Source organism: Typopeltis vanoorti, chromosome 1 (genome assembly GCF_054136105.1).
Source record: "Typopeltis vanoorti isolate ZY-2024b chromosome 1, IOZ_Tvanoo_1.0, whole genome shotgun sequence".
NCBI classification, from domain to species: domain Eukaryota; kingdom Metazoa; phylum Arthropoda; class Arachnida; order Uropygi; family Thelyphonidae; genus Typopeltis; species Typopeltis vanoorti.
In genome coordinates, this window is record NC_143549.1 from 55,269,252 (window position 1) to 55,295,440 (window position 26,189).

At 35.8% G+C, this 26,189-nt stretch overlaps 1 protein-coding gene across 1 annotated transcript in view; it reads left to right on the forward strand.

Moving 5' to 3' along the window:
* The window catches only part of LOC150109990 (telomerase-binding protein EST1A-like), a 478,068-nt gene that overhangs the window by 285,366 nt on the left and 166,513 nt on the right, over positions 1-26,189 (forward strand). Inside the window, exon 14 of the mRNA XM_090390470.1 lies at positions 25,646-25,822. Within this exon, the coding sequence (XP_090246596.1) occupies positions 25,646-25,822 (177 nt within the window). The remainder of the gene's footprint in view (positions 1-25,645; positions 25,823-26,189) is intronic.

The following is a 26,189-nucleotide window of genomic DNA, read 5'->3' on the forward strand; positions in this document are numbered from 1 at the left end:
CATTCCTGAAATAAGAACATCTGTTTTCAGTGTTCTTTGATATGGAAAAATCTTATGACACAGCTTGAAGGTATAGCATATTAAAAGATTTCTATAACCCAGGTTTCAGACGGCATCTTACAATATTTATAAAGAACTTACTGTCTAGCTGTGTCTTCCAAGGTGGAATGAGAAGCATGCTATCTTGGCTACATCATCAAGAACAGGTTATTCCTCTAGGCACTTTTTGCTATCAGTGTTAACTCATTCACTAAACAGCTTCCTCCTATTACAGACAATGCTCTATATGTTGATAACTTGACAATTTACTGTCACTTGCCCATCTTGCAACCTCTCACCTTGTCAACTACAGAAGTCTCATTCTCCATTATCTATATACCTGCAATTGTTTACTGCTCACAGAACAGTTCACTCTGATTTTTTTGCCAATCTATACCAAAGGTTCAAGATTTGAGGCCTCAATTGGCTCTGCTGTTTCTGTGTTTCCTGATATTACCATATCCAACAAATCTCACTTGATTGCAATAATTATACAGCAGAGTTGCATGCCATTCAACTAGTACTTGTGCATATACGAGGGTGTCTGAAAAGTTCTCGACCTCGGCTATAGATGGCAACACTATTGGTAGGATTTTTTTTCCAAACATCAGTCAAAACAGTGGACAGAAGCGGGTTGTTCAGTGCCAAAGAAGACAAAGTTGGTTCCATCAGCAGGATAGGTCATGGCATCGGTGTTTTGGGATGCTATAGGCATTTTGTTTATTAATTATCTTGAAAAGAGTAAAACAATAACCGGGGAATATTATTCTGATCTTTTAACCAGACTAGATGAAAAAATTTGTGAGAAAAGATCTGGTTTGCAGAAGAAAAAAATCATCTTTCATCAGGATAATGCACCTGCCCACAAAGGTGTTTTGGCAATGGAAAAATTAAGGAATCTGCACTATAAATAGTTGGAATATCCACCCTGTTCTTCAGATTTGGCTCCTTCTGGCTTCTATCTCTTCCCAAAACTAAAACTCCTCCTTGCTGGTCAGCGTTTTTCTTTGAATGAAGACGTGATTGCAGCTGTAGATGGATATTTTGCATATCTTATTGAGAACCACTACAGAGATGGAATAATGGTGCTAGAGCATCGCTGGAATAAATGTATTAGTCTTAAGGGAGATGATGTTGAAAAATAAAAAATAATTTTGAAATTATAAATTTGTTTTTTCATTACAATAAAGAGCCAAGAGGCTCGAGTCCCTCATAATGTAAAACAGTAATACATCTCCTAGGAGCTGCATTTTACATTATAAGAAAATATTAAGGACAGTGATTGAAACTTGCTCCACCTTTGCTCCGCGTTGCCCTAGTGTTGTACCACTAGGTGTTGACTTATGCTTGGACTTGCCGAACGTTCTTCGGCATGAAACTCTTAGATTCGATCTTTGAGTTTCTTATTTGGCTTTAAAATAATGAGAAATTTATTATCCCCTTAACTTGTTTTTTCATTGTCAGGCCAAGAACTTTTCAGACCACCCTCACACACACACACACACACACACACACACACACACACACACACACACACACACTAGGGGTGGTGAGCTATAATGGGCTCGTGTGATCCCTTTGTTAAATTTTTTTTCAAATTTGCGAGCCCCTGGTTCTTGTTTAATAATTTTGTAAAACTAGAAAATACCACCGTGGAATGTATACATGCCATAATTGCTACTTTAAATTCATATGGATTTTCTGATAACTATATAAAAAATCATTTCATTGCATTTTGTTCTGATGGAGCTAGTGTAATGTTAGTAAACAAATCAGGTTTGCAATCAAACTTCTACAAAAATTTCCCAATGTTCTGATTTGACATCGTTTACACTTAGCATTAGATGATTCGATAAAAAACATTAAAGAAATAAATCATTTTGAAATATTTATGGATAAATTATATGTTTTTTATTATCAATCGCCAAAAAAATCAACGAGAATTAAATAATTGCAAAATACCTTGGTTTCGAAATTTTAAAGATCGGCTGTGTGTTCGGATCACGATGGGCAGCTTCCAGTTTACGAACGGCTCTTGCTTTGTGGAGAAATTACCCAGCTTTATGCAAGCATTTTGCATCGAATGATAAATATAAGGGCTTTTTAAACCGACTTCTCAATTTGGAATTTTTAAAAGATCTGATATTAATGATTGATATCCTACAGGAATTATCATATCTGTCAGAAGCTCTACAAAGTCGCAATATAAGTATTATAAGGGCTAAGTTAGGCTTTTTTTTGACGATGTGAGCCCTTTGTTAAAATTTCTATAGCTCACCACTGGCTACCTCCCCCCCCCTGACGCCTATGATGCCCCCCGTGTTCCGGACTGGTAGGCCAGTTCTCCTTGAATTCTGATGATTTGAAAGGGGGAGGGGGTGCCTACGGCGAACAATTTCCCCCTCCCACAAAAAAAAAGGCCAGAACTGGTAGGCGGTTCTCCTTGAATTCTGATGACTCAAATTTTGAAGACTTAACACTCGGGGTAGCCCCTGAGTTTCAAAAAATGTGACATAAAAAGGCTTATCATTTTATATATATAAGGTAGATATATACTAGGGTGCCTCCTGGCACCCAATCCCCCGAGGGCTGGTAAGACAAAAAACGTGACATAAAAACGTTTCAAATTTTGGCTTATCTTTTTATATATATATATATATATATATAGAGAGAGAGAGAGAGAGAGTAGATATATATATGCATGTATGTATATGACTGCTACCAAAAATGTGTATGTATACAGACTCATTGAGTTCTTTACAGGCCATTTCCTCTCCTGTGTATAATCCACATCCATTGCTTTCTGAGGTTTTAAAATGTTGTACAAAATTAAGACTCTTTATTTTGATGTTGAGTTGCTCTGGATTCTCCCTATCCTCGATGACTCTAAGGACTCCTTGGAGTCGCCCGTAATAATAATAATATTGGATGGAATTACAGGAAATGAGACTGCTAATGCAGCTACTACACCTTCTGTCTAAAAAGAAACCGAACTTTTCGAAAATAGAAGAAACTGGTGGCGCCACCTGTTGTATCTTTTTGTTGTCAAAAGTAGCAACCTCCATTAGTGTTGTGTCAACTGTGTATGACATTTGTTTCATTAGAAGCCGAATTATGCTGACAGGAGTGACAGTAGGTTTTCACGAACAGTCGGAAAATGAGTTTCAAACAGATAGCTGTGATTGAATTTTGTATTAAACTTGGTAAAAGTTTTACCAAAAAGCATACTATGATGAATGCTTATCCCGTACTCAAGTTTACGAGTGGTTTAAACGATTTCAAAGTGGTCATGAGATGTTTCAGGATGGTGAGAAGCCAAGCCATCTAAAAACTGACTGAACGAGTTAACCAAAAAGTTCATGATTTCATCAAAGGAAACCCAAAATCGTCTGTGAGATTGATTGAAGATGAATTGGGGATTCCAAAATCAACTGTGCACAACATTTTGACTGAGAGTTTGGGCCTTCGTAAATTGAATTCGCGATTTGTTCCCCACAAGTTGACCAATGACCAAAGAATTTATTGAATTGAATACTGTAAGGAGCTCATTAAGGACTCACACTTCCTTGAAACGATTGTTACTGGTAATGAAACATGGTGTTTTGAGTATGAGCCCGAAACAAAGCACCAGAATGCTGAGTGGAGACCATCAGAAGAGGGCCATCCGAAAAAAAGTTGCTTTTAGAAGTCAAAAGTAAAGACAATGCTGATTTGTTTCTACGATTCCAAGGGCGTTATTCACAAAGAATTCGTTCCATCTGGCCAATTGGACAGTGGTTAGTTTTATCTCGAATTTTGAAGTAATTGGTATTGAGAATTTGGCTTGTATTTCATGAATATTGTGATGCATGCAGCTGGTCACTTTTGCACAATCATGCACCATCTCATCGTTCGAACATTTGAGACAGTTTTTGAGCAAAAACCAAGTTTGTGTGTTGCGTCACTCTCTGTATTCATCTGATTTAGCACCCAGTGACTTCTTTCTCTTTCCCTGACTTCATTGAAAGGAAAGCGATACGACACCATTGAAAATTTCCAAGTGGCAGTAACCACTATCCTCAACAGTATCCCAAAAAGTGATATAAAAAACTCATTTAACGAATTAATTGACTATGCCAAATGCTGTATCAAAGCTGAGGGAGAAGATATTGATTGAAATAAATGATTTGAATAATTATAATTGGCCAGTATTTTATTTTCTATCAAAAGTTTGGTTTCTTTTTGGACGGAGGATGTAGATCTGCTCATACATTTTTCAACATGCTGTTTGACAGTTCCATAAACTATCTATAGTTCTCATAAACTATAGCTAATTTATAAGATCAAGCTATCCAATGGCAGTCGTCATGACAGGAAGCATTGACAAACAAATTGCACAAGATTAAGCCTGAAATTAAGCATTGATTGTCAACATCGAAACAGAAGAGGAGGAAGTTGCTCTGCATAAGTCATCATAGTTCACATTTTTATTTACTGAGGGCTAATACTCTACTTATGTGTGCAAAATGCAATACACTTTTCACCATATGTCATATTCTGATGAGTGCCATTACATACAAGAGAGGAATGAAATTTTTACTTATTTAGTTGAGCCATATATGCTCAGGCAGATTTTATCACACCCAGATAAATTGCATGAAGTTTTTAACTTTTTACAATCACATTTGATTATAAATTCTATTTACATGTAGATAATGCATTGTTTAACTTAATTTTTAATTTTTTTCCAAAAAACTTAACATAATACTTACTAATTTATCTCTTTATGGCTATTTATTAACACGTTCATTGCCAAGCTGAAAATTGGAATTTCGTGTGGTGGCCAAATTTTTTTTACTTGATAGCGATGTCCACGCAATAACACGTGATCAGCCGTTTGGTGAGAACTTGCATCACATGACATCGCGTGATTGGCAATGAACGTGTAACTTGTGTATTGCTGTAATCTTAATAACTTGTGTATTGCTGTAATCTTTGCTAATGTGCAGTATGACTTTTGCCGTCCTTGTACCAAACTGTAAATCAACCAACTAACTTTGAATTCACCTAGTGTTTACATCAGAGCAAATTTATCATCATCATTATTTTAATGCCAGCAACTATCTACAATATGTAATCAAAATAAAATTCCAAATCGATATATTTGCATATATTTTCTGTATAGACAATATATTTGTATATATTGTCTATATAGACAATATATTTAATACCTATCAGACTATCATACATTCCTTTGATCTACATATCGAGCTCTAGAGATTAATACTCCACAAATTCCTTTAAACCTACACTTGCACCACTGCATTTTATCATGAATCTTCTCTCTTTTGTGGCTTAGGAAGGCACACGGCCTTCCCCCCCCCCCCCTCTGTGAATGTATTTATTTTTAACACACAAAATACTTAATCTTTAGAAGTACCTGTGGCATAATAAATTAATAATGGAACATTATTAATTTATTATGCCACAGTAATAACTTTAATTAAAGACCACAGTAATAACTTTAATTAAATAGTTAATTAATTTTTATTTAATTTAATTAATAAAAAATAATTAAATTTGATTTCAGTACGAAATCAAATATTTCGTACTGAAAGTAACAGTACATCCTCTTATATTGGAAATGTATATTAAAGTTTAATTTAATTTATATTCTATTGTACGTTGTGAATTCCTTAAGTCAATTAATAATTAAGTACATCCTCACTGTAGAACAAACAGTTAAAGGAATGGAATATAAAGTACAGAACAGTCAGTGGATCACCAAATAAAATTGTTGCCAGAAGATTTATTACTAAAATATTATTAAATAATTCTTTAAAGATAATTATTTCATTGATGGTTGCATAAAATAAGAGAGCCAGAAATTCGGCCGATGTAAGAGGGCTTCGCAACTTTCTTTAAAAAGGCGTTCATATTTAAACCTGCATCTGTGGAGAAGACAAGCTTTATATCACTGGATATTATGATTAGTGTCAATGCTATGTTGTGCTAGACCAGACTTATTAGGTTTCATGTATTCGATATAATATTGATGTTCCTTCATTCTTTTTTCTACGGAATGGCCTGTTTGTTCAAAATATGACAAATTGCATTCACATGGCATCTGGTAAACACCAGCCAATGATAGAGATGATAGTTTGTCTTTTGTAGATGGCAACAAGTGAGAAATTTTGTTGATAGGAAAATATGTGGGAATAAGATGATACTTCTTCAAAATTCTGCGTATAGGTTCTGAGATGCCTGAAATGTAAGGGATTGGAACTCTGAGGTCTGTTGAAGAATCCTGAGGTGTTGGAACATAGGAGTCAATTATCTGTTGGATTTGATTAGGGTTGTAACCATTAAATTCTATTAACTTTGTTATAGTGAAAAGTTCTTGTTGTAAGCTTGATGGAGAGGAGCACACTTTATGTGCTCTATTAATTAAAGATTTGGTAATGCCAATTTTTTGAGAGGTGTGATGAACAGACTTTTGATGAATGTATCTGCCAGTAAAAGCAAGTTTTCGACTTGTAGACAAAGTACCAGAGGATGTGCATGTAAGAAGGATGTCCAAGAATGGTAAACTACCAGACTTTTCTTTTTCCATGGTGAAGAAGGCACCATGGAATGCGTGGTGAAGGCTATTTATCTGTTGTAGAAATGTGGTAAGTTCCTCTTCAGCATGTGGCCAAATAGCAAAAACATCGTTGACATAGCGAAACCAAAGAGAGGGTTGTGGATGAATGGATGAGAACAAGGTGTCTTTCAGATGTTTCAAAAAATAGTTTGCCAAAGGTGGAGACAGAGGGCTACCCATGGCAGTACCATCAACTTGTTTGTAGATCTTCTTTTTTCCAGCTGAAATAACCTGAATGTATAACGAATTCAAAAATCTTTGAAATATCGAGGGTAATCATCATATAGTAAGATGACCATGTCAGCTAATGGAATATTGGTAAAAAGGGAAACAATATCAATACTGACTAGTAAGTCAGACTTTGATTTGAACATCCTTGATTTTTTCAAGAAAATGTGTCGAATTTTTGATGAAAGATCTAGAATGTCTAGTAAGGGCAGTTAATGATCGTGACAAAAATTTAGCAATTCAATAAGTGGGAGAGGCAATACAATTCACAATGGGTCTTACTGGATAACCTTCTTTATGGATTTTTGGGAGGCCATATAAGTGAGGAGTTCTTCCAAAATGAGTGTGCAGTTTATCCATGAAGTTTTGATCCCAACTGATAACTTCATCAAGCAACTTATTAGTTTTTTAATTTGCGAATTTGTAGGATTATGATTGATTTCTTGATAGGTGGAGGTATCTTGTAAAAGGCTGGTTACTTTTCTCCCATAGTCAGTCTTATCCATGTTTCCTTTATCGGCTTTTGAAATGGATATTTCATTATTTTTTCTTAATGAAGTCAGCCCATGGATTTCAGCACTCGATAAATTACAAGGCGGTAACTTGCTTTTAAAAAGAGAAGCCGCAACTTGAAATCGTAGTTTATTAGCATCTTCACTAGAAGTCCCTGACAGATTACCTTCAGTATTATGCAAAAAATCACGATAAGGAATGCGTTTAGGTATTACAGCAAAATCAAGGCCTTTAGCCTAATGCACTAGTTTCAGCGTCAGATAACGAGCGTCCAGAAATAATAACAATCAATTTGTTCGTAGGAGTGTTATCAGAGGTAACATTTTTTTTTTTGCTTATGGTATAACGATTCATATTTTTGCATAAGTTCGCCAGAATTTTTTCATAGGAACCGGCTAAAGATTGTTTAGACACCCAAAGAACGATATTCAGTAATTCGTCATCAAAGACAGCTGAAATTTTTCTTTCAAGATCCAAAATGGAATTAATGCTAGATGCTAAATCTTTTTTAGTCGCCTGAAGTTGATTCCATATCAAGGAAAAACTTGCACAAACGTAAATTGCGTGAGCTCCAGGAGACTGAATTGTTTCTCTAAATCTAGCAAATGTAGGAATGACTCATATCACTGCATTTTTTGAGAAAGGCAATCCATGCATGAAGCTGAACTTGTAAAACCGATAACTTTCCAAATTTTCCTGTTTGTTTAGTGAGTTCTTTCCCGTGAAGGATAATAAGTTTAATCTTTAGAGATACCTTTGGCATAATAAATTAATAATGGAACATATATAGTGGTCCATTATTAATTCATCATCATCATCAAATTCCTGTATAATATCCTGTACAATATCCTGTACAATATCCTGTGTAATATAAATTCCTGTACAATATCCTGTACCCTCAAGCGGTGTACAGGATATAATAGTACTACATGAAAAATTTACATCATTACTAACTTCCTATCTACAACTTTCCTCCAAATCAGTCTGTTACTTAACAAGACTCCAACATTATCAGATCTTATATTTCTATCGTCTAAGGCACTTTGTACCGTATCAATCCACCTTTATCTTGGTCTTCCTCTGGGTCGTTTTCCTGCCAACCTGGCAGAGAACACTTGTTTTGCTAATCATTCTTCGCCCATTCTTTTTAAGTGACCATACCACTTGAGATTAACTCTGCTAATGCATTCCTGGATGCTGGCAATGTCAAGTTCTTTCCTAATATCCTCATTTTTAATATGATATTGCATTAATGCCATCTGTTCACGCCTCTAATCTCTCTCAGGACTCTCATATCTACGGTCTCTAGTCTTTGGTCAAGTGTTTTACTTCTGACCCAGCCCACAGATCCATAAGTTAAAACTGGTTTGAACACTGTCTTGTATACAGCTAATTTAGTGTTCTGACTAATTTCTTTCTTATTCCATATGAATTTATTCAAATGACTTCCCACCATACCAGCTTTGTTGATTCTGTTGTCTATTTCCATATTTAATTTATCATCTTCAGTAAAAATCATGCCTAAGTAGCTGAAATGTTTTACTTGTTCCACAGGTTTCCCCGTTCACAACACAGTTGACATTTTCAACAATTCTACCTATTTTCATTGTCTTTGTCTTTTTAATGCTGACCTTCATACCATATCTATTACAAGAGTTATTCAATTTAGTCCGGGAATCTTGCAAACTTGTAGCAGATTTATTTAGAAGTATAACATCGTCCACATAAAGCAAACAGCTGACATTAACATCTCCAATTTATCATGTTTAATACCACTTTCCTTCATAATGCGATCCATATAGATAATGAATAACAGAGGGGATAATGTACATCCTTGTCTCACACCAGATTTAACATTAAACCATCTTCCTTATACTTCCTTCAATTCTAACTGCTGACTTACAACTCAAATAAAGACTAAGTATTTCTTGATATAATGCTCCATTGACACCATATAACTGTAGGGTATTGAATAGCTTTTCTGTTGGCACCTTTATACCTTTTCCAGATCGACAAAACTTAAATACAGATCTTTGTTATATTCCCATGCTTTCTCAACTATTTGTCGTAAAGTCAAGATCTGATCCTGACAGCCTCTATTTGGCCTGAATCTAGCTTGTTCTTCACCATGCTTTTCTTCCACAATTCTTCTCAACCGTTTCTCAAGTATACTTGCATAGATCTAGCCAGGAACACTCAGTAGAGAAATACCTCTGTAATTCTCACATTCAATTTATATATGGGTACTATTAGAGCTCTACTCCAATCATCGGGAATTCGTCCCTCTGTCCAGGCTTTCTGAACTATGCATTGCAGCCACTGTAAGACTTTATACCACCATACTTCAACATTTCTGGTCGAATATCATCTACTCCTGCTGCCTTTCCACATTTCAAGCCTTTGATGGCTTTTTCTACTTCAAGTATGGATATGTATTCCTGACTGTATGCCTGGTCAGTGTTTTTTTATCACTGTGCTGTCATCACTGCTTGTTTCATTTAGCAGTTTTTCAAAGTAATTACTCCATACTTCAAGGATATCTTTTTCTCCTATTTTCATGTCACCTTTATCATCTCTAACTCCTTTTACAGCACTCTTTCCTCCATTTCTAAACTTCTTCAACAACCTCCAGAATATCTTACCACCTTCTTGATATTTATTTTCTATGTTCTTGCCATAGAGTCCTCCCATGACTTTTGGTTAGCTAGTTTTACACAGTATTTAGCATTCTTGCATTTGTCTCTATATTCTCTAAGAGCACAAGCCTTATTTGCCAGGAACTTTTGATATGCTTTCTTCTTTTCCATCACTGCATCTTTAACTTCCTGTGTCAACCATGGAGTTCTAATTTTTCTATCCTTGCAGACAACCTCACCACATGCCTCTGGCTGAATCAATCAGGGTTTTCTTCAAGGCTTGCCACTGAATCTCCAATGTTTGGTTCCTATTCTCAAACTCTTTCATTTTTTCTTCAATAATCTTTATGTATTTGAGTCTACAGTTCACATCTGAGAGCTGCTCAACTTTTATTCGCTTTAAAACTTTCTTACATGTTTTTCTTTTCAATATGAAATTCAATTTTATCTTGCTCAATACTTAATAGTGATCGCTTCCAATTTCAAATCCTCTGTACACTCTGGTGTCTTGCACAGGGAGAAAACATCACTATCAACAATAACATAGTCAATGAGACTTTTCTTATTCCTTGCCTCTTCTCTTCATGTGAATTTGTGCACATTTTTATGTTCGAACATGGTGTTAGTAATAACCAGTCCATGTCCTGAGCAGAAATCCAGTAGGTATTTGCCATTATTATTAGCTTTCCTCTTTTCTCCAAATTTTCCCAAAATATTTTTGTATGTCTGACAATCATTTCCTACTCTGCTATTTGGATCCTCAACAAGGACCAACTTTTCCTTTTTCATTGTGTCAGTTGCTTTCTCTAAAGCATCAAAAAATTCCTCCACTTCTACCTTAGCAGAAACTTCTGTGGGACCATAGGCACAAATAAGTCTCATTGTCCAGTTCCCCATTCCCATATTTGCCCACATTACTTTATTTGAGACTGCCTGCCATTCAAGAAGATTAGCTTTGTATTTAGTGTTGAATACTATGGCTACTCCTTCTTTTCCTTGGTTGTCATTGCCTGAATATAACATTTTGTATTTATTGCTCAGAAAGATCTCGCCAGTTTTTGTCTTTTTTGTTTCAGTCTCCCCTATTATGTCGATCTGGTACTTATCTAATTCCTCAACTAGCTCCATTTCTTTGCCATTCAGGCTTCTTATGTTGATAGTACCGATCGTTAACTTTGGTGATGTTGAGTTGGGGTGTGTTTTAGGATTTGTTTTAGCTGACTAAAACCAGTAGCTGACTTTTCACTGTTCGCCCTGGTTCCCTGGCAAAAACAACGGGGGCCTTGTTTAACCGGGCGACACCCCAGCCTGCATAAAATTTTGTCATGTTGTACAATCAATTTCTATATTGGTTTATGCCAATAAGAATACAATTTGGTCGGCTAAATCCCAAATTGCCAGCCCATCCTTGTTTGTTCAGTATCCAGGTAGATACCCAACAGGGTGCACCACAAGAATGTGAGGATTGGACATTAGGCCAGAAGCCCTGGTTGGTTCTCCACATTCCTTTAAAGGTTATGTGGAGGTCTCCTCTCAGTTATACAGCTTTGACCCTTAAGCAACTCTATTATTAATTATGAATATTATTAATTCATTATTTAGAAATATTTCAGTACGAAAAATTTAACACAGAATACTTGATATTTCACCTTCTACACAGATTCAAAATCAGATCCTATTCTTAGAAAGAAGTATAGTTGGCATTAGTTACTTTCCTATTCAGTATAATCCTTAGCAGAAACCAAAGCAAACAACAGCAATTATTTTACTATGATTTATTTAAAAGCATTTTAACCATGTAATTCATACTTCCTCACTCCTTAAATTTTGGCTAAACAAAATTTGTCAAAGCAATCAAATTTGTCTCTATGATTATCTGTTTTGTAATTGTGCAGGAGCTAGTGCACTCTGAACAAGCTTCTATTAGGTGTGTTCCATAAAGTAAGACTGGCTGTGATATATGTAGATAACATTGGCATAGTGGATTTAATTTGCAAGCCTGAAATTTAACTGAAAAAAAAAAAAAGCTGACTCCTTTTCTTAGATACTTCTGGCAAGTGTTTCCTAATAGCACCTTTTAATTCGTGGTCTACCACAATCCCACTCATACCTGGTAAACATCTGCAAGCCAGTATATAAACATATATCCTCAAAGAGATCCTGTTTGAAATCCAAAGATCTATGAAAATAATCCAGCTTATTAATATTTTGAAATGTGATTCACTTCAGTGATAAGCAGTAACACATAGCTATTCTTGCAAGTCAAGAGATAAAAGCCACCAGCAGCAGAGCAAGAATAGAGTATTAATTGCAAAATGCATTTGTATTCTTATTAGTGTAAAAGCCTTGGACTCAAAATCTTGTGTTTCAAAATCTATATACATTGGTTCTTATTTTTGATAATTTGTTCCATTGTTGCAACAAATTTGTTTCATGATAGGCTTTTTTTTTTCGTTTTGATTATTTCTTCTATTGTATCATCCCATATCTTCAGTTTTTTTTTCTTTTTTTTTTTTCTGTTATTGAATTTTTTGGTCTTTCCTAAGCTTTCATTTGCTGCTGTATTTAGTATCATTTTTATATTAAGCCATTCTATTTCTTCATTTTGTTTTATTTTATCTAAATATTGGTCATTGTATATAGTCGGTAATTAATTTACGGAATTCACAACGCATATGAAGTATATTAATTAAAGATACTTTAATGAATCACTTCTGTATTTCGGCAATGTCACATTGCCATCTTCGGGAACATAAAGATATGGTATGTGCACTAAGGAACTAACAAAGCAAATGAGGAAGAAAGTAATAAACTAATTCTGTTCCTAAAGTCCTAATGGTGCCCTCTTGCGGGCTAATTTGGTAGTCTTGGCCGTTGGGCTGAAGTTCTCATAATGAAAGTCTCCCAAATTTGGGGCAGTTTCATGCACCCAAATTTGTTGAGGTTAGGAACGTTTTTTAGAGCTGCTGAAGATTCTTTGAACAATCTTTCGTATTTAAACTTGCTGCGATGGATTATTTTTGTTTTCTTCCAACGAATTTTATGGTGGGTATCTAAGGCATGGTCTGCCAACCCAGAGCGGCTGTACTGGTGAAACCGGATGTAGTCTTGGTGTTCTGAAATCCTGATATTTGTTGTTGTGCCTGTTTGGCCAAAGTAGGACAATTTGCAGCTGCAAGGGACCTGGTATACACCAGGTAGGTCTAGGGGAAGTGGTTGGTCTTTGGTAGAGCGGATAAAGGATGCCAACTTTTTATATGGTCTGTAACAGGAAGTAAGGTCATATTTTTTGAGGATATTAGTTATTTTTTCAGAGGTGCCCTGGATGTAGGGGATAGTGATAGACTTGGTGTAGTCTTTATTGTGGAGGGGGGGAGGGGGGTTGTGGTTATTAGGTTTTAGTATTTTTTGGATTTTCTTGGGGTTATAGCCATTGGCTAAGAAAGTGTTGAGGATGTGGTTTAGTTCAATAGTCAGGGCCTTGTCATCTGAGCGGATTAATTTTGCCCTGTTATATAGTGTTTTTATCACCCCATATTGTTGTGAGGGGGGGTGGTGGGATTGCTGGTGAATGTATCTGCCAGTGTGGGTGGGTTTTCTGTAAACAGAGAAAACCAAAGATCCATCAAGCTGGCGGGTGATTGAAGTGTCTAGGAAGGGGAGGGTGTTGTTTTCCTCTTTTTCTAAGGTGAACTGGATTCTGGGATGTTGGTTGTTTAAGTGTGTTAGGAAGGAGTGGAGTGTGTCTGAGCCATGTTGGTTCATCGAGTCCTTATTCAATATATTCTAACCACCACACCATATATATATATATATATATATATATATATATATATATATATATATATATATATATATATATATGGTGGGCTTCCCTATCTGCCACCCAGGGGATGTGCTCTCTAGAGGTTACAGGGTCTCCTGAATTGATTCCACCTCCTTCTTTATTTATTTTTTAATCAATGCTACCATAACTGCGGAAGTTACTTTCACATTCTTATTTTTCTTTCTTTTTTTGTATGTGGTACCCATCCATGAAAAGTTATTTGCATACCTATAGTGCTTATGTATTGTGGGTGGGCTAAGAATATTTGTTCATTTTATTAAAACAATTATATATATATATTTTTTTTTTTTTCATTTTTTTTTTTACATAATCTGTAAACTCTGCTCTAGAAGAAGAAGAAGCCAAACATGGAACTCCTTCAAGACACTTCAGGCCTCCAATAAGTAGGAACATATCTGTTCCAGTAGTGCAATACCACCCCTTAATTACAGATTAACTAATTAATCTAATAATTAGTTAGTGGATTAATCTATTGGTTAAAGCAAGCTTTCCATGCACTTCAAGTTCATGAAAAAAAAAAGGAACCACCTCGACACTTTACATGGTGGTCTGTAAAGTTCTCACCCTCAGCCATAAATGACAACACTATCGGCAAGATTTATTTTCATAAGTTGGTACATCTGTCATATGCATCCATGTAAAATTGCAAGTCATTCTATCAAGTAGTTTTTTTAATATAGCTGTTGGAAGCCAAAGTGTTGTCTGTATCCCTTGAAATGGATAAAATTGAGTATCGTGCAGTTATAAAATTCTTTGTAAAAGAAGGTTTAATGCCAAATGAAATTCATTCATTTGGCATTAAAGAGTGTATGGGCACTCTTCTCCTTTGTTCTCGACAATTAAGAAATGGGCTGCTGAGTTTAAATGCTCCGTACCAGCCTTGAAGATGATCCACATGAAAGACATCCAAAAAGTATAACAATACCAGAATTCATTGATTGAGTGCATGATATGGTATTGGATGACCGATGAGTCAAAGTACGTGAAATTGGTGAGACTATAGGCATTTCAAAAAAATGTGTAGAATATATATTGCATGAAGAATTGCAAATGAAAAAGCTTTGCACAAGATTGGGAGGGGGGGGGGGGCATGCTTGCTTACAGCAGATCAAAAATGCACTCACATGAAATCTCTGAACAGTTCTTTGAACATTTTAACAAGAATAAAACTGATTTTGTGTGTTGATTTATTACTATGGATGAGACTTGGATTCACCAGTACACACCAGAAGCCATACAGCAAATAAAACAGTGGACAGAAGCCGGTTGTTCAGCGCCAAAGAAGACAAGGGTAAAATAATAACCGGGGAATATTATTCTGATCTTTTAACCAGACTAGATGAAAAAATTCTTGAGAAAAGACCTGGTTTGCAGAAGAAAAAAATCATCTTTCATCAGGACAATGCACCTGCCCACAAAAGTGTTTTGCAATGAGAAAATGAAGGGATCTGAACTATGAATTGTTGGAACATCCACCTTATTCCCCAAGTTTGGCTCCCTCTGACTTCTATCCCTTCCCAAAACTAAAACTCTTCCTTGCTGGTCAGTGTTTTTTTCTTTCAAATCAAGAGATGATTGCAGCTGCAGAGGAGTATTTTGCATATCCTACTGAGAACCACTACAGGGATGGGATAATGGCACTGGAGCTTTGCTGGAATAAATGTATTAGTATTAAGGGAGATTATGTTGAAAAATAAAAATAATTTTGAAATTATAAATTCTTTTTTTTCATTGTTGGGCTGAGAACTTTTCAGACCACCCACGTACACAGGACTGTTTCTTGTAGTGATATTGGCCTTCACTGGGAATCTGGGAATTATAGATGTCAATTCTGATGAACTGTGACCATAAAAATAGATGATTTAGAATGCAGAAATTGATTGCCTTTGTTGAGAGTGAGAGAGGGTTATCAGTCAATCATGACTGCCCTTTTCAGTATAAAATCAATTCTATTTAGGGAATCACTTAGGAGCACCATCCCCGAGTGAGAGTAGTATTTAGTGGTCAGATGGATATATATATATATGGCACCTACATTGTGATAATTAATCCTTTGAGCCGTGATTAAAAATGCATAATCTCACCTTCTGTGGTGTATAAATACATGAAACAAAATTGGGAAGATTGCTGAAAGATTTCTGCATAAACTCAAAGGCCAATGTAAATTTACAGCTTTATATCTATTATTATTATCATCAACAGACCTCCATGGAGTAAAAGTGATTCATTGTGGAAGGTCCCACTCACACATGCACAGCTCATCATACCTTGACTTAAATGCATTCACTGTCCCTGCACTCACCACACTCTCAGTCAATGCATTCCAATCACCCACACTCTTCATGAAAATAAAAAGTCTACTCTTCACCCCTTACTCTTATCCACCTTATACAGCTTCTCGGGATGGCCTGTCATTCTCTCCCTGTCTCCAGATATTCTGTGAAAGATATTCTAAGATATTCTGTTCATCTTATACTCTCGATTATGCCCCCCCCCCCCCTGTTTCCTTCTGTCCACCAGGCTCTATAATTTGCATTCTCTCAATCTGTCCTCATATTCCACATTCCAGAAACCAAAAACCAACTTATTCCATCATCTCTGGACCCTCTCCAACATCTCTACATCCTTTTGTAAACCAGAAGAAGCTTGTACAATGAAATCAAAACATCCTTACTTCTGTGCATCATTTCCATAATCCACTGTGTCATCCTTCACAGTTTTAACAAAATGTCCATGAAATTTCTAGTCCCCATTCACCACAACCTTCAAATCCTCCAAAATATCTCCACCAATCCTATGCTCTGCATTCCATTTTTGCTTTCCAAATTTTAAAACCTTACACTTTGCAACATTAAACTGATATCCCGTTTGCCCATTCAGTCAGTCTATTTAGGTCCTCTTGCAAAGCTACAACATCTGCTCTATCTCATAACTCTTTCCAATGTTGTTTACATACAAAGTAAACAACAATGTCACCCAAAACAGATTCCTGGGGCACGCAACTAGTTACGTTCCTCTTGTGGGATATCACACTCCCCCCCATACGCAACCTGTTGATAGCTATCAGACAGCAAATCTCCAATTCAACACACTAATCTGCTATCCAATCTCATCTGTTCCAATTTAACTACTAGTTTGTTGTGTTGCAATTTAATGAAAGCCTTTGCAAAATCTTAATATACTACTGTATATGCTTCTCCCTCATCCAATGTATTCAGGGCCAGCTGGTGGCGTGTGCGAAGTGTGCAATATACACAGGCGCCTACAAGATGTCAAAAAATATGAGATAAGAGTTTAACCACGTTACCGGCCAAGACATATATATATGTCCAGGTTATCATGGATGCGAAGTGCATATTAAAATTGTAATACCATTGATATTACATTGAAATATATGATGGATACGAAGCATATGAGGATGTGTATTTGATCTATAATAGCCGGCAAGATGGTTAAACAAACAACGAATGTTACATATAATTATGAATGTACATCGTCTTCCGTTCGGGTCCCTTCAAATCTTCCCGGAAACGAACAAATAAATTCTGAAATTGTATCCTGGACTCGATTATATCACTGTAATTTTTGATTAAAATTTACGAAAATATATCTAAAATAGTTCTTTATTTTTTGATGTATCATAAATCAATTTATGATTCATTGTTGAGTTCCGTGTAAAAAAAAAAATTGTATAAGCAGGACTAATCCATAGGTAACATTATACTGTAAATCGGTTTTCATTTGTTTTTCATTTCCTGTTTGTTTTATTCACACTTTATTCAAAAAAAACTTTTTTGGAAATGCGCCAAACATTAATCGCACACATAAGAAAAAGACTAGGCACTGCTGCTGAATGTATTCATCATCTCGTTATAATAAGTAAGCAGATTGCTAAAACACAATCTTCCTTTAGCAAACCCATGCTGTCCAACAAAGAGAATTCTACTGCTCTTCATCCAGTTTGGAATCCTTGTCCTCATTAGTTTTTCCAACACCTTGACCACAACTCCAGACAAGCAGATTGGCCCATAATTTGAAGCTTTAGTCATCGCTCCTTTATGAAGTAGAACAATTTTGCCATCTTTCCATTCCTTTGGGACCTGAGCTAATCTAAGATGCATCTTAAAAATGTAAGTTAAAGTTGTTGTTAACTCCCTGGAACATTCTCTCAAGACACATAGTGATATATCATCAAGTCTCAGGGCCTTGTTAACAGCAAGTTTACTCAATTCCTCATAATATCTCCTGCTCACTCACCATTCGTGTTTTCTTTCCCATTCCCACTGGTCTCGATGTTGAAAGTTTATTTTTCACTTGGTCAGACTATAGTAAATTTAGTTTAATCCTTTATTCAAGTGTGTGCAAACAAAGTTTGCACCTGAAAGTATCTTCAGGACTGGGGTAAAGTGGTACAACACCCTGGCTCCTGGTTTTGTACCACTGTGGGGGGCCTGGCTCCTACTGAAGAGACCTCAATAAAGGTCGGAACTAGTCTGGGTAGTGGCCCTTCCCTTAATGCATAACATTATACATATCCACAAGGAGATGTGTTTTGCATTATGGGAGATACTGAGATAGGAGTGTTGGTAGCTTGCTCCACCTTTGCAAGAGTCGCCCAGTGTTGTACCACTTTACCCCAGTCCTGAAGATACTTTCAGGCGCAAACTTTGTTTGCACACACTTGGATAAAGGATTAAACTAAATTTATTATAGTCTGACCAAGTGAAAAATAAACTTTCAACATCTTTCTCTAAATCCAGAGTAATTTAATAAAAAGGTGGCACACCGTTTGGCAGCTCCTATAGGAGGAGATGACCTTGCTAATACTTCTGCCTTGGTATCTCCACTTGGGCCTGGCTCCCACTGAAGAGACCTCAATAAAGGTCGAAACTAGTCTGGGTAGTGGCCCTTCCCTTAATGCATAACATTATACATATCTGTAAGGAGATGTGTTTTGCATTATGGGAGATACTGAGATGGGAGTGTTGGTAGCTTGCTCCACCTTTGCAAGGAGTCGCCCAGTGTTGTACCACTTTACCCCAGTCCTGAAGATACTTTCAGGCGCAAACTTTGTTTGCACACACTTAGATAAAGGATTAAACTAAATTTATTATACCCACTGGTCTCAAGTTCTGCATTATGTTACAATCATAAGGATGGAATAACACCTCTGCTATATCCTCCTCAGTGTTTATCATTTCCCCATTATCTCTGACCAACATCATCCCCCATAACCATTCTTCCTTCTACTGGCCACACGCATAAAAAAAAAAAAAAAAACTCCCTAGGATTTCTTTTAGTGTCAATTGCAAACTGCTGCTTATACTGCACTTTTACTACCGTTACAGAGTCACCCTCCTTGCTTGATCTTTGTGCTCTTCATGTAACTGATTATCTCCACTCTTCTTGTGCTGCCTCCACAATACCTTTTTCTTCCAGATTGCATTCTTCACCTATTTAATCTCCTGACCTTTGGAATACACTCAATCATTGCCTCTGCCTGATAATTTCTGAGTAGAGACAAAGCAGCATTGATTTCCTTCCTGTGCAATTCTTCATTCCATGATATTGCTGCAAACTGCCTCCTAAGTTTGCCATAATTACCTGCCTTACAGATACATATTCCACATATAACCCTTTCTCACAAAAGTCCTGCTATGGCTGGCCATAACAGGACTTTTGTGAGAAAGTCCAGTCACCACCCAAGTGGTCACTTTCACCAACTGTAGGAAGATGTGACACTTCATTTACAATAATAACTACTGATGTGATAATCAACAATCTTGTCAAATAATTAAGCAATCTTGTTTTAAGTTCTTGTATTCAGGATGATTTTTGTGTTTCTTTTTACATCATTTGCACCATCTTGGCATTCATCCAGAGTTTACTCATCTTCTTCTCAAATTTGGGAATTGTTTGTTTTACTGACTATTTTTATGCCTCTTTAAATTTCTCCCATCCATCCTCAATCTCATCTTTAGGGTAAGGATACTTGCTGGAATCAGGAACGTTAACAGCAGTGGATTGTGCCATTTCCTTTAAAAATTTTCTTGTGTTTCTTGATTTTTAAGGGAACCAAGATCATATTTTTCTTTGTTTATAGGTTTCATTGTTTTCTTTACTTTTATTGCTGCTTTAATGACCACATGGTTGTGGTCTGATCCAATATCATCCCCCCGGGTATGTTTTGGCTTGTAAGATGTTATTCCAGAAACTTTTTTTTATCATTATATAGTGAATCTGGTTCCTATAGCTGTCTCTGGGGCTTTTCCATGTGTAAAGTCTTCTAGGAGGTTGGCTAAACAAAGTATTTGTTATTAACAGATCATTTACTTCACAGAACTGCATTAATCTTTCTCCTCTTGGATTTCTATGTTCTAGACTTTGGTTTCCCCAAGAAGAGACCTTTTCTAGGCCTACTTTAGCATTTAGATCTCTCATAACGATGAGAGATCTAAACAGCCAGGCCTGACTGGCCAAGTGGTTAGCATATCTGCTCTCCAGCCAAAAGGCTGTGGGTTCGAATCCCGCTGTGGGCTTGGATGTTTGTGATTGTCTGTGAAAATACTAGTGGTAGTGGTGGGTGGTTGATGGCATTGTGGTTCATTTCTTCTTCTTTGTCTATGATCTCTTATGCTTTTAAGCATTGAGATTTTGCCAAAGAGATTTCCATGCCATCCTGTCCAAGGTTTGTTGTTTTGCTTCTTTCCAGTTAATTCCCTTCTTTTCCAATTTTTCTTTAATTTCCTTTTGCCAACCTTTCCTGGGTCTGCCTATTTTCTGGCTTTCATATATAAGAATCCGTAAGTAAAAAGCCAATGACATTTAAACAGGGGGCACTCCTAAACAGAAGCAGACAAAATAGCCATAAATGTAATAATAAATATAATTTATTATTCCTATATATTTTGCTCAATATGTCATGAGCTTCTTTCAGGGAGAAGGCAGAAGAACTGGTAACAACATTCAAGTGTCTCCGTAATGCATTTGGAAGAATGATGATACATTGTGCCCTTCGATTAGAAAAAGGCCTAAGTTCGATTCTCGTCCTGTTGACACATTAGAAGATTTGTCCATGACTAGAGGAATCTTTATATGGACTTTTCATCAAAGATGAGTTAGCTGATCAGGTTTTTCATCCTGCTTACAGACAAATCAGCCATTCAGAACACATGCAATTTACAGACAAAAAATACTAGTTATGGTGGTGGTTGTGGTGGTGAGCAGTAGATTGCATTAATGTATAGATGATTGGTAGTGGAGGTTCGATGTGGTGGTGACGGAGAGTTGTACAGTAGGTGTCCTCCCGCAATGAGCCTTTGGACTTCTTGAGATGTCATGAATAATAATAATAATTCTGAATATAAGAACAAGTCATACAGCATGTGTATAATATCATGTGTCTTGGTCACAGCTGTACGAGGGTGGTCTGAAAAGTTCTCGACCTAACAATGAAAATATCAGTGTATAATTTCAAAATTATTTTTATTTTGCAACATAATCTCCCTTAAGAATAATGCATTTATTCCAGCGCCATTATCCTGTCCTTGTAGTGGTTTTCAGTAAGATCTGCAAAATACCCCTCCCTCCCCCCTCTACAGCTGCAATCACTTCTTGATTCAAAGAAAAATGTTGACCAATGAGGAAGAGTTTTAGTTTTGGGAAGAGATAGAAGTCAGAGGGAGCCAAATCTGGAGGAATAGGGTGAATGTTCCAACAATTCATAGTGCAGATCCCTTAATTTCCCCATTACCAAAACACCTTTGTGGGCAGATGCATTGTCCTGATGAAAGATGATTTTTTTTTATTTCTGCAAAGTATATCTTTTCTCACAAATATTTTCATCTAGTCTGGTTAAAAGATCAGAATAATATTCCCCAGTTATTGTTTTACCCTTTTCAAAATAATTAATAAACAGAATACCATTACCATCCCAAAACACTGATGCCATGACCTTTCCTGCTGATGAACTGACTTTGTCTTCTTTGGCACTGAACAACCGGCTTCTGTCCACTGTTTTGGATTCTGGTGTGTAATGATGAATCCAAGTCTCATCCATAGTAATAAAGTGACACACAAAATCAGTTTTATTCTTGTTAAACTGCTCCAAGCACTGTTCAGAGATTTTCATGCAAGTGCGTTTTTGATCTGCTGTGAGCAAGCATGGCACCCACCTTGTGCAAAGCTTTTTCATTTGCAATTCTTCATGCAAAATATATCCTACACATTCTTTTGTAATGCCTAGTCTCTACAATTTCATGCATTTTGACTCACCGGTCATCCAATACCGTATCGTGCACTTCATCAATGATTTCTAGTGTTGTTACAATTTTTGGAAGTGCTTCACATGGATCATCTTCAAGGCTGGTACGGCCACGTTTAAACTCGGCAGCCTATTTCTTAATTGTCAAAAATGAAGGAGAAGAGTACCCATAAACTTTTATGAACTTTGAATGAATTTCTTTTAGTGTTAAACCTTCTTTTACAAAGAATTTTATAACCACACGATACTCAATTTTATCCATTTCAAGGGATACAGACAACATTTTTGCTTCAGACATCTGTAAAGAACAAACTACTTGATAATAATGGCTTGCAATTTCACATGGATGCTTATGACAGATGTACCAACTTAGAAAAAAAAAATCTTACCAATAGTGTTGCCATCTGTGGTCGAGGCCGAGAACTTTTCAGACCACCCTTGTACAATAGGACGAAATGCTATTAGAGTTCAGAGACATCAGAATAGTTATAGTTGTATAATTAATTAAAAAAATAATAAACAATTAACAGCAAATAGACTTAGAGATAGACATACAGTCTATCTGATTAAGATTAGAATGATGGTGTAGGTCTTCACATGATTCAAAAAATTAGATGATCATATTTGAAGCTACTATAGCTTAGCATTTTAGTACATTTCTAGTGAACTCTATTGAGTGTTGATGGCATGAGAAGCAAGGTCTGAACCTTCAGATTCCAAAATCTTAATATTGAATTTTCTGCTTACAGAGAGCCATCCTTTGCAGGCTGATATATTCACACATCTTCATATCATCTTTTACAAAAATAAGCTTTATCAAAAAGAGCCTGTGTAGCTCAGTGGATGTGGCGTTTGCACACCACCGACTTGGCCGCACGAAGGAAGGGTTGGTTTCGAGTCTAGTCGGCGACTAGAGGAAATTTTTCTAAGCCTTTTTTCGACCGGTTCCGGAGTTAGTCGATCTCTGGCACGGGCAAGCAGGTTTTTCCTCCCGGAAACTCGGGTTTTTCGTCCTGTAAACTCAAGAAAATCGACCGTAGAACCCACATTATTTCAGACATTAAATATATTGTGTTAGGATCAGGGACCACGAGATGGCGGCACATTTGAGCCGTCTCTCTTCACTGCGTACCGCTTAATTAGTGATAGCCTTGGGCCATCTGTCTCTGATTGGGTACCAGTGGAGATTGAACTGCCCACTCAGTCTCCAAAAGTTAGATAGGGCTAAAATGGCCTCGCCTACTCCCGTTTACGGGAATAAAAAAGGCGTTAGCTGATTTTTTTTTTAGCTGAGCTTTATCAAAAGCCTTGTACACTGAGCATGTACAATTTATTTTTCTGAGTCTCTTCTATTAAAAGCATTAAATAAAGTAAGACTTGTTTGCCATGTGATCAGCACTAGATATAGATTTCATTGGAACTATACCAAGATGCTGCACTACAGTAGGTTCAAATTTGATCATCTATTTTTTGAATCATACGAAACTCTATGCCACCATCCTAATCTTAATTGGGGCTGACTATTTCTAAATTTTTGGGAAGTGACTGCTGTTAATTATTCATAATTTAAAAAAAAAATAATTATTTATAATCTACTCCCCATGTCTTTGAACTCTGCTGGTGTTTCTTCCTATTGTACATCTGCAACTGATACACGCAATCTTATACGCATATGACATTCATATATTCAGAATTTAAATGTTACCATTCTGCCTGCTCCCTTAAAGAAGCTCATGACATATTGAGTGAAATATATAGGAACAATAAATTATATTTAGGTTTCTCTTACATGTGTAAAGCCATTATTTAAAAATTATATTATTCTTGGGATGACTTAGTTATCACCTCTTAATGATATATTAAAATAAAAATTATATTCCAGAAATTATTAAAATAACTTCATTCATCTGTTCAGAAGTATGTGTCTATTTAAAGCACTAAACAGTTCCACAATATTTAATATTTAAATATTCACTATTTAATACATTCACATCAAAAATTTCTTGAAATTAATTTCATTTTAATTTGCAAATTCTATTTTATGGGGGCATTGAAATATAACTTTGAACAAAGGTGCCTTTTACCCACGGGGCGGCCCTGTTCACACCAAGCATTAGTCAGCACATGATGTGCATCAATGAGGACCTGTTTGATTGATTGCAGTAGTTGACTATACAATCACATCCTTTCCACATTGGGCAGGCACATTTTTACAAATTCATCAATGTTTTACATTGATGAATTTGTAAAACTGACCCTGGCATTGCATGCTAGGGTCAGTTTCGCTCTCTAAATATTTATGTAAAGCTAGTATTTATGAACCCTCCTAAAATCTGAAATGTAATGTTACCTTATTTCAAGTCATTAAAAGAAATGCTTTAAAAATTGCTTTTATGTTCGATGTAAATCATTTGGTTTTTGCTATTAAAGAGGTATATGTGGATGGCTAACAGTATTTCAGTTTTATGATTATATTACCATACATTATCTAGAAAACCAAGAATTAAAAACAAAGGCATTCAAAATCATTAGAACTTGCTTCCTTTTCCCCTATAACTTGAGTAATATCGAGATTGCACTGCATACTATTATGTATTATTAACTGGTTGGACCATTTAAATTTCTTACAATGGAAGAATTTTTTTTTAAATGAATAAAAAATTATTACTGTTATTGAAAATAAATTAGATGGTGTATAAAAAAATACACAACAAGCAAGTCATTGTTACTTTAAAAAAAATCATGCTTTCTTAGATTTCATTGTTGAAAGTAAAGACAATTCAGGTTCTTCACAGCTACTTGTGGAAATACTTCATGTTAAACTTTGTTTGCTTATGATTGAGTAAAGAATGAAAACAATAATATAATTTCTTATTTAGTAAATTTGCTTTTTTATTTTATGTCCTTTACCAAAAAAATAAAAAATAAAAATACTAATCCTGTAATATTGTATTTTATCATAAAATGTCATGATTTTTAATTATCTTTTTTTCTACAAGTGATTTCCAAAACCACAATGACTTAGCAATAGGTTTCCTTGGTCCTCTTGGAAATAACCTGCAGAATTGGAAGTCCTTTCTTTATTGGGATAAAAGAATAGCATAAGATGTTAGCTGAAATTTCTTGCAATAAATTTCCCTTATCTATTAGTTTGAAACATATTGTTAGAATATTTTACTCTATTTACTTCTACAGTAAAACTTTGTTTTACTAACTTATGTGCAATTATATGCAGTTTGATTTCAGTCTTCTGAAATCAAAGTGAAAGCATGTTTGTAATATTTCTTTTTATAGGATTTATTTTTTCTCCTCCTTAAATGTGCTTATTTATACCCAAATGGTTACCGTGAGCAGGCACGTGACAAACCAAATGGTTTGTCACGTGCCTGCTCAGTATGCAAACAGAAAGCATAAGAACAGATGCCTTATAAAATAAAAATATATAATAATAATAATAATACCAACATTTCTCATACTTAATTCTGTTCTTATACTAGGAAGTAGCAAGACACTGTGTTAGAATAAGTCGCATTCAGTTTTTTGGTGATTATTTATGTGGTATATCATCGCCTTACTTGGAGTTTGATGTGGAAATGAAAAAGTTTATTTCATTAGTAACTATATCAGAATCAGAAGAGAATACAGAAACTGGACAAGAAGCACTTTTGGAATCAGTAAGTATTTTATAATATCTCATAATTTCATTTCTATACTATATTTGTATTCTAGGATCTCATGTAGTGTTATTCTTTGAAACCCATTATTCTTATGGTAGATCTAAGTGACCATAGTACTGTGGGGTAGTGCCAAAACTAATGCAAGAATAGGGTTCTGGAGTGTATGCTCAACAACATTCTCTCCCTCTTAAATACTGGAATTAACACTTCCACATGCCTACCGAAATGTTCTTTGCTATTGATTGAACCATCTGTTCTCCATTCCTCTTTTGACTGTTTAAGTGGGAAGTGGAAAACATCACCTGTGGGAATGATCACTTTCCTGTGTTATTCACATTTTTACACAGTGCAACCACATACTCCA